The 16553-nt window shown below is 31.2% G+C and overlaps 1 protein-coding gene across 1 annotated transcript in view; it reads left to right on the top strand.

Moving 5' to 3' along the window:
- The window catches only part of PKN2 (protein kinase N2), a 118967-nt gene that overhangs the window by 41020 nt on the left and 61394 nt on the right, over positions 1 to 16553 (top strand). Inside the window, exon 2 of the mRNA XM_011355595.2 lies at positions 2175 to 2475. Coding sequence (XP_011353897.1) covers positions 2175 to 2475 — 301 coding nt within the window. The remainder of the gene's footprint in view (positions 1 to 2174; positions 2476 to 16553) is intronic.

Here is a 16553-nt window from a genome sequence, read left to right on the forward strand (position 1 = left end):
AATGAAGATGGGAATATCCAATCTGATTTCAAGGTTTGAGAAATTGTGAAGGTACTCAACAGGCAGACATATCCCGTTAATAAGTAACTGTGGTCATTAAAGAGTGAAATAAAAATGTAATTTTTTTTCAATTTCTATTATTTGAAACAGTTACAAAGTTATTATAATGTAAGTACTTATTAAGTTGTTTGGCTGTTACTACATAATAAATGTTAGGTATTTCTTTTGGACTATAGGACATAAGGAAAAAATTACTAAGGTCACCAGGAATCAAATTTAGGGAACCTCTGGCTTAGTATATAATATTAAAGCGCAAATTTTTGAAAGCAATTCATGTGGTATTCTAAGTCTATAAGGATAGAAATAACAATATCCACATGAATGCAGTTAGCTTGAACTTTTTCATCTAAGCATTGTTTGCCTCAGCCCACTTTACCTGAAGCTAAGGTAGCAGAAATTTGGAATTTTATTAGTTGACAGTAGTCATATGTACTAGTGTTTTGATAACCAGCCAAAGATGGATTCACAAACTTTGGAAACTGAATAAATGGATAATAGGACTTATATTCTATTGTATGTAGTAAAAAACCTAGACATTATTTTGGTTCAGGTAGAAGACCTAAGAATCAGACATTTTAAATTTTAAAAACTATTTTTTAAAATAAATACATATCTTTATTTGTATCAAATTATATAAATTTAAAAGAAAAAAGATTCAGCTATTTAAGACCAACAGATGTAGATCACCTATACTCTAAGATCTATGGAATCTGGAAATTGTACATACAAATATGAAATTTTCTTTGCTCTATTGTTGTTTTGTTGTTGTTATTGTTTCTTTATCAGAAAGTTTCAAAAGGGTTCTTTGGCCCTAAAAAGGTCAAGAACAGATTTATGGATCAACTACTTAATTTTTTGCATAGTATGCCTACTGGCTTGGGTAAAGTCATACAAAGCCAAGACTAGATCCTATATCTTCCTACCTGTGAACTCTTTGTTTTGCAACATACACGTTTTTTAGAAGTTAAGAATTAGGTGAAAAAAGTATCTGTACCAAGAATTTAAATAGAACTTATCTATATGGGTGTGATGAATTCCCAAAGAAATTAAAGAAAATCTTTTAATTAAGTCTGTGGTTCAAAAGATATAATAAAAGTTGCACAGTAAAATCTGTCTCTTCTGTGTACTTCACAAACTCAATTTCTCTTCCAAAAAGTAAACGTTATCTCTACTTTCTTGTGTTTTTAGAAATTAACAATTTAAAAACCATTAGTATTATAGTAATGGAGTTTAAAATAGTGAATGATATACAGATAGCTGGAATGTAACTTCGGTTGTTTTAAGTGTAGATTAGATGTGCTTACTTGATTTGATATTTATTTTAAGATGAAAAACTGATACCATGTATTGTCTTCTATCTGGAGAACATAATTAGGATATATTTTCTAGTAATGACGTTTTTGTTGTGAGTTAAACAAAGTTTCAGTTGCGATTGTTAGTCATGAAATATATAGAATTCTGAATCTAGTATTCCCAAGCCTTAATGCATGTAATTTATTAACTAAAAAGTATTCAAAGGGTGTAACTTTATTTTGCCAACATTCGTTTATTTATATGAGGTTTCTTATAGAAGATAAAATACGATTTTATCTCATCTATGGAACTTAATAATTTTCACTAATTAAATGACTACAGTTGGCCAAGAACTGTATTTGGAGCTTCACGTATAATATTTTAAATTATCAAAATGTCTCTGAAAGGTGGTCAATATTATTATTTAGATTTTACAGATGATTAAACTGGGCATTTGAAAGGTTAAATAACTTGCCCCCGATTCACACTGTCAGTATTGGAATCTAATTTTGGTTTATGAGATATCAAAAATCCAATTGTAAGATGCCTTCATGTGTGTATAAGTTATATTTATTTTAATGTAAATTTATCAGCTAATGTTATTTAGTGAGTGGATAGAGTTTTTGAACTTATGAATTTATATTGTTATAAAGGTAAATAAATAGTTTGTTGCTTTTTTTAAGAAAAGAATTAAATGTAATTAAATGTAATGCACTTAATAAAGAATCACTTTATGTACAGTTTTATTTTTATGCTGCACATTTTACTGAGCAGCTAAGTTTCCTAAAATGCCACATTTGTATGTTTGTTTTTCTCTGTAGGGAGATTCCCGAAGTCTTCCATTTTCTGAGAATGTGAGTGCTGTTCAAAAATTAGACTTTTCAGATACAGTGGTGCAACAGAAATTGGATGATATTAAGGATCGAATCAAGAGAGAAATAAGGAAAGAACTGAAAATCAAAGAAGGAGCTGAAAATCTGAGGAAAGTCACAACAGATAAAAAGAGTTTGGCTTATGTGGACAACATTTTGAAAAAATCAAATAAAAAATTAGAAGAATTGCATCATAAGCTACAGGAACTAAATGCACATATTGTTGTATCAGACCCAGAAGATGTTACAGGTATATGTGTATTTTATTTGATCTTTATATGGTATACTAATAAGAAATGTATCATTTTTTAAAATAATGTGCTTTGCAATATGTAGTTTTTAGCTTTTTCTAAAAGTACAAGGACTGTATTTTCTCTTACAGTTAAGATCTTGTTTATGTTCTATTCAGAAATAGATGAATTGATGGATATGAAAATTGAAACGTTTACTTAGAGATGAGTAACTCTGCTATCTACTCTCTTAGCCTCTGTCAGAAAGATATTACTTAGAGTTATTTTCCAGTATTAATGTTCTGTACTGAGTCAGCCACATGCTTCTACCTGATTCATCCATGTGATCAGCAGCAGGAGTTTGCCAGATGACTTTTTAGAGTTAAAAATGCATTCTGTTACCAAGGGCTGTTTTTATTCTTTGCAAATATAATTAATCAAACCTATGATTTTTGTTCTTTGTGCTTTAAGCAACTGAATTAACAACTAAACCACCAGGCATACTGTTTAAAAAGGAAGAAAATCTAAAAAGCCAAACATTACTTTTTTTTCTTAAATATAGAAAATAAAATGAAAATGTGACCCATAAGTCCAACCTAAGAGCATAATTTTTAAACATAAAATTAACAAATGTTCATGTTGGAAATTTTTTAGTGGTACAGAAAATAAAAGTAGAAAAACTACCTCTCTCCACCCTCGGCCCCCTCCCTAATGGTAGCATTACCAACTCTTTGTTGTTTATACCTCCAGAAAAAAATTTATGTCTTTGTACCAATATTCATCCAAATATAGATACACACACACACACACACACACACACACACACACACTTTCTAAAATTTTTCACTTAAAAAATTATTTAATACACATTGATCTAATAATTGATCTAATATTTTTGTCTTTGCAAAGATGATATTTTGAAAAAGGTGTTTAATCTATGTAACCCTCAACTTTTTCGAGTAAAAGTTGTTTTAATAATGTTTCTAGCACTGTAGAAATTTTAGAAGAAATTGTATGATTAGGTAATAAGACATAGCACATATAAGTAAAATTAAATTTGATTAAGAAAATACATAAATTTGACTAAGACCCTCAAATTACCAATCTCAAAAGTTAAATAAAACACTTCTTGATATTCAGTGTACTTGATAGAACTTCTTTTTATGTATCAATTTCAACATATAGTACTTACCTTAGGGATTTCCTTTGGAGACTTTCTATGTAGAGATTTCAACCTTGTAAGAATAATTGAATCTTGAAAATGAAAAATCAGAGAGAAACAAGCCTTCTTATTTTAGAGCTTAAATAATTCCAAAGATGTGAATTAATTGGCTCAGAATCACAAAGCTAGCTAAACTCTTCAACTCCTCATCTGGTATTCTTACCAACACATTAATAATTACATTATAAGTGGATATTTGTATTATGAAAGTGCTTTTTTTAGCAATGTCATATAAACTTAGAAATAGCCTGTTCTATTGGAACTCTGCCAAGCTCTACATTTTTTGCCCATTACTTCTTTAGAAGAGGTCTAAAATAAGAATCAGTGCTAGAGCTTTAAACTCTGTTTATTTAGAGAAAATATTTTCCTCCTCACAGAATACTGACAACTACCTTGTAATTGACGTATAGAAGAGTTTTTGCCATACAAAGAGTTCATTTGGTTTCCCCAGTCCCATTACAATTGTTTAAACTTTGCTGAAATATAAATTATACATGATAAAAATGCACATTGATGAATTTTAACAAATGACTATACTCTAATAACCATCACTACAACCAGCGATCCTGAACATTTCCATCACTTCAGTGGTTCTCTTGTATATATATATTTCTCAGCCAATCTCCAGTTCCCATCTCTGGCTTTAACATCCTCTGGTCTACCTTCTATCTTTTTAGATTAGATTTGCCTTTTCTAGAGTTTCATACAAAGAAATGACCTTTAAATCTTATTATCAAATTCCTTTTCTTCCTCAAAAGCCAATTTGCATATCACTGTGAAAACATTCCCCAACTTTCTCTGATTATCTTCTCTGTTCTACTTTTTCCATTCATTGTTTTATTATGTTGTTTTATTATGTTGTTGTACATATTTTATCACTTACTAAACTGTATATTCCTTGAAGGTAGGGATGTTTTCATTCACCTGGTTTTAAGGCTTATCATAGTTGTAAATATTACATCTCGAAAAAAATCCCAGCAAATAAAAGTATTATATTAGTTGTTGTAATTAAAACCAAACAATTTGTCATGATACTTTAAAATCTTAATAGCTTGGAAATTTAGAGAAAGCTGGCAATAGTAAAGTTATGTTATAAGCCTGAAAATGGCTACAAGAAATTTTAATGATGGGAATCATTTTCATAAGACATGAGCTAAATTTTAAAAGTTTCCCTATAACTAGTGCTAACAACTTGGTGGAATTTCTAAATGTTAGTAAAAAAAAAAGGCAAACCCAATATAACTTTTTTTTTTTAGAAAAAAAAATTTCATTACTTGGGAAATAAAGCCTTAAAATAAAACTTTTAAGATAAACCCAGAAACTTCTACTGATCATTTTTAATATTGACTTTTCAGATAATTTCAGGGCAAATGTTACATAAAATATAAGTTTCTACTGTGACTTCTTCATACTTCAGTTTGTTTGGAATAAAGTTAACAAGTTGGTTAAAATTTGAATTTATTTTTAAAAATAATTCTCTTTACAAATGGTATAGTCATATGATTTGGTAATAATATTCCCCCCCTTATTATTGATATAACAGCATTAAAAAGCAACAACAGCAGCACAGAGGATCAAAGGCAGTTCAATGTTAATTTTAAATCATATTACCATAAAATTTTATATTTTTTACATTGTGTGCTAAGGTAAACAAAATTGTTTAGATGAGGTATGACAAAATTCAAAGACCTAGTACTTTGCTTTCAGTTCTCTAAAGTACAGATGTTCCCCCAATTTACAATAATTTTAACTTATGTTTTTTTAACTTTATGATGGTGCAAAAGCAATACACATTCAAACCGTATGTTAAATTTTGAATTTTGATTTTTTCCCGGACTAGCGATTTTCTCTTGATTCTGGGCCGCGGCAGCAAGCCGTAGCTTCTAGTCAGCCATGCGATCACAAGGGTAAGCAACCAATACTCTACGGTGTACTGTGTCACTAGCTTTTTTTGGCTTCTGTGTTTTTATGTTTTATCACGTCTACAAAATACCCATCTGAGTCTCCAGTTTCTGATGAGAAGAAGGCGGCAAATTACTCTTGAGATGAAACTCAAGATAATCGCCCAATCTAGGCTAATGTAAGTGTTCTGAGCATATTTAAGGTAGGTGAGGCTAAGCTATGATGTTTGGTAGGTTAAGGTGTATTAAAGGCATTTCGGTTTAGGATATTTTTCAACCTTCATTGGGTTTATCAGGATGTAACCCCATTGTAAATCTAGGAACATATATACGTGGATTAATAGCAGAAATATTTGACTAATTCCTGTTGTCTTGTGGGGTATGTAAACAGAGACAATGACTCAGAGGAAGAGAGACAAATTTTAAGTCTATATTGTATAAATGATTACTGTGGAAGTAGTTAGGAGGCCTACTCTTAATTCACCTCTACAATGACTAACTATCAATCTTTAGTTTCTCATTTTTAAAATAAGGACTTTTATCAGATGAACTTCAGAACTTTTAACTATAAAACTCTCAAATATTCCTTATAATGTCAAGATCTAATTTTATGGGACTCTTATTTGTAAAATGTGTGTATTTATTCTTATGAATAGTAAGAAATAAATTTTTGACGTCCTCTTCATGCCTGTGATACTCTAAGCTTCCTGCTCACCTTCTATATACTTTAAGAATAGTCTCATGAGGTATTATTATTATCCCACATAGAAATTGTAAGGATATTATCAGATGAAGATGAGTGTACCTTATGAAAAAGATTATTGGATCTCTATAAAATGGAATGGTAATCTAAGCCTTAATTGGCAACTGAGATTCCAAAAGGAAATGTTTAGGAAAGAACCACTTTCTTGATTTTTGGATTCTTGCATATCCCTAAAGAAGAGGATAAGAATATATCTCAAATTTGATTAATATACACTAATAATTTGTATAGTACAAGCCCCTCTGTTTTCACTTTATTTCCTTTTCTTGTTACTTCTTCCCATTTCATCTTCTCAGACCCCACCAAACTTAGATTGATATTTATCTATTGAAGTAGTGAATATTTTCCTTAATGTCTAGAATACCCAGAATGGAAATGGTAATTTAATATAGAACTAATAGTATTGGGATTTTTTGGCGTTAACCTTGGAAATTCTTCTAAATTCTGAAGATACAACTATATTGAGGGAATTTTCTTTCTTAAAGACCAAAGTACAGTTTGTGAACTCTTTCCTAATAAGCAGAAGAATTTTATTTTATTTTTTATTGTTGGTCTATCCACCTAAATGTGGCATAGAATTTATAGTTGAATTTTGTATTTATTAAAATATAAGTATGGAATTTGTGACCTAGTTTGTTATGTAATTTCTACATATTCTTTATTTCTGATTGAATTTCTAATTTTGAGGTAAATATATTTTGTATCAAGTCATGAACTCCTAAGGAAAGGATTGTCATTAATGAACTGTGATCATTAAATAGCAAGTCACTTTTAACACCCCTGGATTTGTTTCCTTATCTTTAAAATTATGAGATTAAATAATCTATAGATTGTAGTACTTGAATTCTTCAATGATATACTTTTTTAAAGAAGTTAATACACAGTAAAATTTATTATTTTGGGGGATCTCATTCCATGAATTTAAATGTATGTTTGGGTTCCTCTCTGACCACTACAACAATCAAGCAAAGGAACAGTGCTATCTCTTTGTCGTCACATTCTCTCCCTACTTTATATCCCCTGGCGACCACTGGTCTGTTCTCTGTCACCATAGTTTGCTTTTCAACAATATCATATAAATAGATCATAAAGTATGTAACCTTTTGAGATGGCCTTTTTTATTCAGCATGTTGCTCTTTGATGATTATCCAGGATTTTGCATTTATCAGTAATTCATTCTTTATTGGAGTGTAGCAGTACATTGTAAAGATGTACCACAGTTTGTTTATCCATTCACCAAGAACATTAGAGTTATTTCCAGTTTTTGGCAATTTTCAGTAGAACTGCTATAACTACCCATAAATAGGTTTTTGTGTGAACATGTTTTAGTTCACTTTGGTAAATACTTAGAGATGTGATTGCTAAGTAATATTTGAAGTATGTTTAGCATTATAAGCACCTGACAAAATGTTTTCCAGAGTGGCTATACTATTTTTTATTGTCACCAGCAATATGAGAGTTCTAGTTTTTCATAGCCCCTCCAGCACTAGGTATTGTTAATATAGATTTTTTTAACAAATTTAACAGATGTATAGTGGTTAGTGATATACATTATTGTAACTCAGAAAGAGGAAATAAGAAAAGTAAAGTAGCATCATCTTAAGGAGAATTTACAAAAGAACTATGCATGCCCTAGGTACAGAGTTATATACAGAATGAAGAAGTCTTCTCTACCAGGAGATGGATGCAAATATGTGATTTTCAAACATTAAGATCTAATAGATACATGCAGTTCTGAAATTTTTAATGCCTAGGTTGCTTATTTCACTTTAAACAAAAAATGTTACAGCCCACAATTTTATCCAAGCTTTTTTTGTAAAATATTTAAAAAGCTAGACCAGAGATTGTACTAGCAATAAAATATTTCAGCAAAATTACTTTAGTTGGTGACATCTGACAAAGGTCATCTGCATTCATAAAATAACCGATTAAGCATCCATTAATAAATGAGCATTCATTATAATCTAAGCAGGTTCCAGATGGCTTTAGAAGGTAAGCATATCTGTTTAAAATTTGGGAGGAAATATAAACAGTTAATATAACTGTAACACTGGACAAGTTTATTTTAAAATACCAATTTATAAGTGCCAAGCGGAAACCAGAATGTTGACCAGTGAATAGTAACTAAGAGACAGATGAGAGTTGTAAAGGTAATAGATAAGCTTCAGCATGCTACTACTATTATTAATTTATGTTTTGCTAGGTTTACTTCAACTGTATTTCCTTTTTCCCTAGAGCAATAAATACCTTTAATACAGAAGCAGGCATTCTGGCTGTTTAAATGCCGCTTAATGAATATTAAGCATTGAGAGTCAGCCGGCTATAAAATAAAGACCAAAGGTTTTCTAACTTGAGCTCTCATCCCAGCTGGACCATGACCTAGTTGTGTGGTTGTTTACCACTTGCAACTCCTTCTGGCCTTATTTTTCTCATTTGTAAAACAAGGAGGACAGACTATATATGTCCTTCCTAGGGTGTTTTGTTGGGAGTGGGAGTGGAAAGATGTTTAAGCTTGAGGTAATATCAAGTATGAGGCATCTAAGCTCTTCTAATTCTGAACATGAAACCCCTGTTTGCTTGTAAGTAAAGTCTGAGGAAGCTTTTCTATGGCTGGGAAGTAAAGACCTCAAGGTTAGAACTACATTACTAACCCCTAAGAAAATCAAGGAACCAGTTTAAGACTGGACCCTAAATAATCAGGAGCCTTCTAAGGACCTGGAGTGCCCCTATGTCTTAGAACTAATTCATCTTGAAAGCCAACTACTTAGTTGTAGTTTTTGAGAAGATACCAAAAGCACTAGAAACAGCATATCTGTTACTCTACACGTTCTTGGGGAGACTACAATCAAATTCAGTTTTTACTCATCATCATGGCCTTGGAAAATCTCAGCTTAGGGAGATTCTAATAGTACATATTTTCTGGTACTTTCAAAGTAGTATCTCAAGCCAAGATGAGTTTTCTGGGCTTCATCTGATAATTTATAGCCTTATAACCTTATTGATATTACCTGAATGTCCAACTGACTTTGCCTCTCATCACATTTAAAATTGAACTCTTCTTTCCTAGAATACTATTTCTAAATCGTATCCTTTGTTTTCTGTCTTATTAATGGCATAACCCTAGTAATCCATAACTAAAACCTGACTTTTATTATAGATGCCTTCCTTTTTTTTTACTTTCACTCTCCAATGTTAAGTCTGTATGTCAAGTCACCAAGCCCTATAGAGTCTACCTTTGACATAGGTCTTAAATCTACATCTCTTCTCCATTTTACTGCCAAAACATCCAAGTCCAGTATGTTCTTCATTTTCCTTCCTTGACCACTTTTCTTATTATAATATTAGTCTGCCTCCTTCACAAAAAAAATAATTTGGCTCTACTGATCCTTTCTTTTGTGTATTTCTATTTTGTTAATCTCTACCCTAATCTTTATTACTTCCTTTCTCCCATTCTCTTTAGAATTATTTGGCTATTCTTTTTTAACTGAGATAGATACTTAGCACTTTAAATTTATTCTTTTCTAATATATTCTTGTAAGTTTTACGATGACCCTGTAAGTATTGCTTTGGCTGCATCACAAAAGTTTTGATATATAAAAAAATTTTTAATTTATTTTTATTGAAAATATAATTGATGTATAGAACATTGTGTAAATTTAAAGTGTACAACATGTTGGTTTGATACATTTGTATATTGTAGTATGATTATTACTGTAGCATTAGCAAACACCTCTATCTTGTCACATAATTATCATTTTTTTGTGGTAGGAACAATTAAGATCTAGTCTCTTAGCAGCTTTGAAGTTTATAATGCAGTATTGTCTATAATCACAATGCTTTGCATTAGCACTTCAGGATTTATTTACCTACTTGTTCCAAGACTGTACCCTTAAACAACATATCCCTAATTCCCCTACCCTCAGCTTCTGTTTTTACTAGATCTTGGCTTTTTTAGATTACACATATAAGTGATATCATACAGTATTTGTCTTTCTCTGTCTGAGTTATCTCACGTAGCATAATGTCATCAAGCCCTCAAGTTATTGTAAATGGCATATTTCTCTTTTTCATTGCTAAATAATATTCTATCGTGTGTGTGCCACATCTTCATTCATCTATTGAGGGACACAAGTTATCTACATATCTTAGCTCTTGTGAGTAATGCCACAAACATGGGAGTGCATCTATCTTTGATATCCTGTTTTCGACTCCCTTAGATATATAGATATATACTCAGAAGTGCGTCATATAGTAGTGCTACTTTTAATTTTTCGAGGAACCTCCATACTCTTTTTCACAATGGCTGCACCAATTTACATTCCCTTCAACAGTACACAGGATTCTCTTATCTCTACAGCCTCAACACCACTTGTTATCTCTTCTTGATGATAACCATTCTAACGATTGTAGAGTGACATCCCATTGTGGTTTTGATTTGCATTTCTCTGATGAATAGTGATGTTAGCACTTTTCATGTACTTACTGGCCATTTGAGTATCTTTGGAAAAATGTTTAGTTCCTCTGCCCATTTTTTTAATCATATTGTTTGTTATTGAGTTGCATCAGTTCTTTATATATTTTAGATATTAATCCCTTATCAGATAGATGATTTCCTAATTTTTTTCCATTCTGTATGTCGCTTTTTAATTTCATTGTTTTGTTTTGCTGTTTCTAGTTTGATGTAGATTGAGGTTATTTTTGCTTTTATTGCTTGTGCTTTTGGTGTCACATCCAAAAAAATCATTGCTGAGACCAATGTTAAGGGCTGCTTTCCTACATTTTCTTCCATGAATTTTATGGTATCAGGTCTTATTTTTATGTCTTCGATCCATCCTGAGTTTTTGACATCTGTCTGCCAATTCCAGATGCTAAGGTGTATAAGACTCCTCCCAGGTCCCCTGACCTATGTATGGTACTGAATACTTCAAATTCTACAAAGGCAATTTTGTTCATGGATATATGTCTAATTCATTCTTTAAAAAGGGGAACGAGAAGGTGGAATGCTTTATGCTGCCCGTATGCTGACATCACCTAAAATTTTAGTTTTTCAGTTCAAAATATTTTCTCATTTCTATTATGTCTTCATTGCCGCATGCATTACTTAAAAGTGTGTTTCTTATTTATTAAACAAATGAAGATTTTCTAGTGATCCTTTACTGAGTTCTTGATTAATTATACTGTGGTCCCTTGAAATTTCCTGAGACTTTATAGCCGTATACAATCAAGTTTTTTAAATGTTCCGTATGTGCGTAAAAATAATATATATTCCTCACTTGTTGCATTTATTCTTTGTTTATAGGTTAATAATTTAATTTTTGTCTGCTTTTTCTGTTAATTATTAAAAACATTGACTTGATATTTAGTGGAATGTAGAACTGTTATTTTCTTTTTAATTTTGCCAATTTTTGCTTTATTTTGTGGTCATGTTAATTGAGTATCTACAAATTTAAAATTGATAAAATCTTTCTGGTAAATTGAACCTTTTTTCATTGTGAAATAACTTTTTATCGCCAATAATCTTTATGCCTCAAAATATCTTTCATCTGTTTTATTATGTATTTATTAATATAGTTTGAGAGTTGGGGTTATTGATTGTGTGAAATATTTTATTTTTCATTCTTTTACTTTCAGCTTTTCTACATTACTATGTTTTAGATATATCTCTTATCAATAACATATAGCTGGATTTTATTTTTTTTAATTTATTTTACCCAGTCTAATGATTGTCTTTTACTTGTATTATTTAGTCCATTAAGTTTAAATAATTACTGATATATTTGGGTTTATATTTAATATATTATTTTGTCCTTTCAATGTTTCTTTTTCTCCCCTTGTCATTTTCTAGTATTTTTAAACATCAGTCAATTATTTTGGAACTTTTGGTTAATCTACGTACATATTTATGAAGAGCAGTAGTGTTAATCACTATTTTTACCCACTTCCATATGTTTCTAAGGTCTCAGAATTCTTCTATTTACCCATATCCTGACTTACATATTGTTATTGCCTTAATTCTATTTTTTTATATGAATTTTTTATTGATTTATATAGTGGTCATTTAAAGTCACTCATATGTAAACCATTTGCTTTGTTCTTCATTCCTTCTCTTTTGATGTACCAGTTTGTATCACTTTTGTTCTTCCTAAAATATTTCCCTTAAGATATCTTTTTAAAGTTTATGTTTGTAACATTCTTTCCATCTTTGTCTGATAGTGTTATTATTTTGTCCTCATTCTTGAAAGGTATTTTCACTGAGTTTACAGTATAATATAAGCTTGATCTTTATATCTTTTATATAAACTATTATTCTATCTTCTTCTAGCTTTCTTGTTTTTGAAAAGTCTGCTGTCATTCTAACAGTAGCTCCTTTGAAGGCACCCTTTCTCTGACTGCTCTTAAGATTTTCTCTTTGATTTTTTTGACGTTTTACCGTGATGTGTCCAGGTGTGGATTTTCTTTCCCTTTGTATAGATGCTTCTAGAATTACAGTAGGGTTACATCCTGATAAACCCATCATCAAATTAGAAATATCCTAAGTCAAAATGTATTTAATACACCTAACCTACCAAACATCAAAGCCTAGCCTTGCCTTTCTTAAACATGCTCAGAACACTTACATTAGCCTACAGTTGAGCAAAATCATCTAATACAGTGAACTCACTGTAGAGTGTCAGTTGCTTACCCTCATGATCACGTAGCTGACTGGGAGCTGTGTCTTGGCCACCGCTCCCCAGCATCATGAGAGAATATCATATTGCATATCGCTAGCCCAGGAAAAGATCAGAATTCAAAGTACATTTTCTACTGGGTACATATTGCTTTTGTACTATCAGAAAGTTAAAAAACCATAGTCAAACCATTGTTAAGTTGGAAACTTTGTATATTTCTGCTTGGAGTTGATTGGATATCTTGAATCTAGGGATTGGTATCTTGCATAAGTTCTGAAAATTTTCTAGTCATTATCTCATCACAAAATTTTCTAGTCATCTCATCACATACATGTCTTTTAATCATCATTTTTTTCTTTTTTCTTCTGAAACACGATAATATGTAGTTTTCTTTTGGTCCTCTGTGCCTCTTAACCTCTCATTTTCTGTCTCCCCTCCTTTTTAAACTTTACTATTTTTTACTACTAATGTGTTATTTTTCTGTTATCTAATCTATTAAACTCATCCATTAAAATAGTTATGAATAAGTTTCAGCACTCAAGATGCATATAGTCTCAGAGGGAAAATTGACATGAAAATAGATCATTATAATGCTACATTATACATATTTCAATGGAGGAAGGAAACTATACTTTGAAGTCTTATTAGAAAGGGCACCTGATCAGAATGGGAGATGGTTAGAGGTTCCTGAAGAAAGTAAGGCCTAAGCTAAGTTAATAATATAGTATGGAGGAATGTAAGTGCATTGCATTTTTCAGAGGTAGAGAGATATAGAGTTTTTTTTAATTGAACATAGACTTTGACAGAAAAACAATAATGGAAAGTTAGCTTAGAGCTAGTCAGCATTAGGCCTTCAATCCCTTGCTATGAAGGTGGAACTTTATTTGGGGCCTCTTAGATCTAGTATGTAAATATTGTATTAAAGGCTTATTGAATTTATGTAACACATTTTAGAATTGTATGATAATGTTTAGAAAGTTAAAAGTATGAACAAAAAAACTAGTAATTACAGCAATAGATGCAGCAAATGGAGATTTGTCATTAGTCTTAATCATGCGGTATAGTTTTTTAAAATGTCAAAGTATGATTTGAAATGTTTAATTATGAAGAAAAGCATTATAACAAATATACTGGCAACCATATGTTTTTTAGTGCTGTAACTTACCATAACCTAAAAGAAATAAAACTGGAGAGAAGCAGCAGGTTAAAGGAAAAAATAGATGAAATCTGAGGAAGACAGCAAAGTGGTTCTCTAATTTCTAAATGAGTAAAAAGTGAGCTTTATAAAACGAAATGCATCTAAGGTTCAATTTTTGTCTTGGTGCACAGACTTTTGTGACTTTTGCCAATTACTTAACCTCTCTGAGTTTCAGGGGATTTTATTATTTGTAAAATAAGGTTATAGTACAAACCTTTGTGAGTTCCTTTGAAGATTAAGTGAACAGAAATACCACCTACTTAACTCAGCCCTGACTGGTAATTTTATTGAGCCCTAAGCACTGGCCTAAGCACTATGCAGTCTTTACCTTCACAATAACCTCCAATTTGTGGCCAAGGAAACTGCAACATGGAGATGTTAAATAAGTATAGGATTAAGACCACACCAATAAGTAACAATCATAAGATTTTAAGCAAAGCATTCTGACCTCAAGAGCCATTACCACGCATTGTTGTCCTTGTCATCCTTATTAAAACTGAGGACATACTTTTCCATAAAAAACAGTGTTAGATATTATAATTTTATTACAAATTCACTGACTGTTAGACTCAATAGATATTTAATATCTTAGTAAATCTGCTTTAATGTGCAAGAATTTCTTATATAGCATCTTTAATAGATTATAGTCTAGCTTCTATGTAAATGCTTCCAGAGACAACGGATTTTATTAATTTTAAGGTGTACCATTTCATTGTTAGATAACTCAAAATATAAGGAATTCCTCTTTATCCTGTGATAAAATTTTTGCCCTCACTTCATTTACCCATTGATTCGAATTCTCTGCCCTATGGAGAAATAATAAATGGACAATTTCTCTTTCAGAGACAAATGTTTAGACAAGAATCATTTCTCTTTCTAATCCTAGGATAAACACTATCAACTATTTTGCGAACAACACATTTCCACGCTCTTCTCAACTGAGGCCCTTCTACTCTAAATACATTCCAATTCTTTTTTAAAAATGTGCTTATTATAAATTATATACCAGATTTTATATGATTTAGATTTCTTACAGGAGTCCTATATCATTTAAGTAAAAATAAAGGAAGAAAACCTAGCAGTTCACAGATCTGAATACACTTCACTGTTCAGTCATTGCTATAATGGGCTGTTAATTTATGGACTCAACAGAGATATACTTACACTTCTTATAGTGACTACTCCTAATTGATGTTTATTGAATATTTACTATGTACCATGCCCTTTTCTAAGCTCTTTCACATAACTTATTTACTCACAACAATTCTAGGTAAATGCTATTTTCACTGTTTAACAGATGAGGAAAATGAGGCACAGCGCTGTTAAGTAACTTACCTTATATTACATGGTTTGTACTGAATCTCTGTACTAAAATTGAGATTCAAACTTAGGCACTCTTAACCACTGTAGTAATATATATAAAAAATCTGCGTGTGTGTGTGTGTCTTTGTTCCAGCTATTTTAACAAAATACCATAGACTGGGTAGCTTAAACAACAGAATTTTATTTCTCAAAGTTCTAGAGGCTGGGAACTCTGAGATCAGGGTGCCAGCATGGTCAGAGTTCTGGTGAAGGCCCTTTTCCTGCTTTGCAAATGGCATCATCTTGCTGTATCCTCCCGTGACAGAGAGACCACCTTCATGACCTAATTACTTCCCAAAGGCCTCACTTCCAAATACCATCACATTATGGCTTCAACATATGAATTTTGAGGAGACACATTCTCTCCACAGCAGATGTTAAGTAGTTCTTTCGTGAGCCTGATCTAAAATCTTATCTACCTTTTATATCGGTTTTCTATAAGAATATGTCACTTATAAAATCAACTTTTGGAGCAACTTGTAATTTGGGAATTCAGTTACAATAAAAACCTTCCCTGATGAATCCCAGCTAATAACAGTGACTCTGACTATTTCTTCATGTGTAAAATGTGGATAATATCTGCCTCAAAAGGTTATTTTAAGGATTAATATGCATACATATATTTTTATATGTCTAATTTCACTGTTAGATATGTAAGTGCGCATGTGTACACACGGTCTAGTATAATTGTTTACAAGGCTTTTAAATGGCAAAAAGGCAACATAGCAAAACAATTATTAAAGTAGGCTTTGGAACAGAACTGACTTACTAGCTGTTTGACCTTGGGCAAATTTCTTAACCTCTCTGTGCCCTAGTTTTCTTTTATGTAATATGGATGTAATGCTCATGAGGATTAATGAGTTCATAAAGCAGTTAGATCAGTAATGTAGTATATAATACTACTAATGATCAAATGGTATTATTTTATATCAGTATCTAGCATAGCATCTGTATTTTTGTGAGTTAATTAACAAATTATGTTTA

This window comes from Pteropus vampyrus, unplaced genomic scaffold, assembly GCF_000151845.1.
Source record: "Pteropus vampyrus isolate Shadow unplaced genomic scaffold, Pvam_2.0 Scaffold22, whole genome shotgun sequence".
Taxonomy (NCBI): Eukaryota; Metazoa; Chordata; class Mammalia; order Chiroptera; family Pteropodidae; genus Pteropus; species Pteropus vampyrus.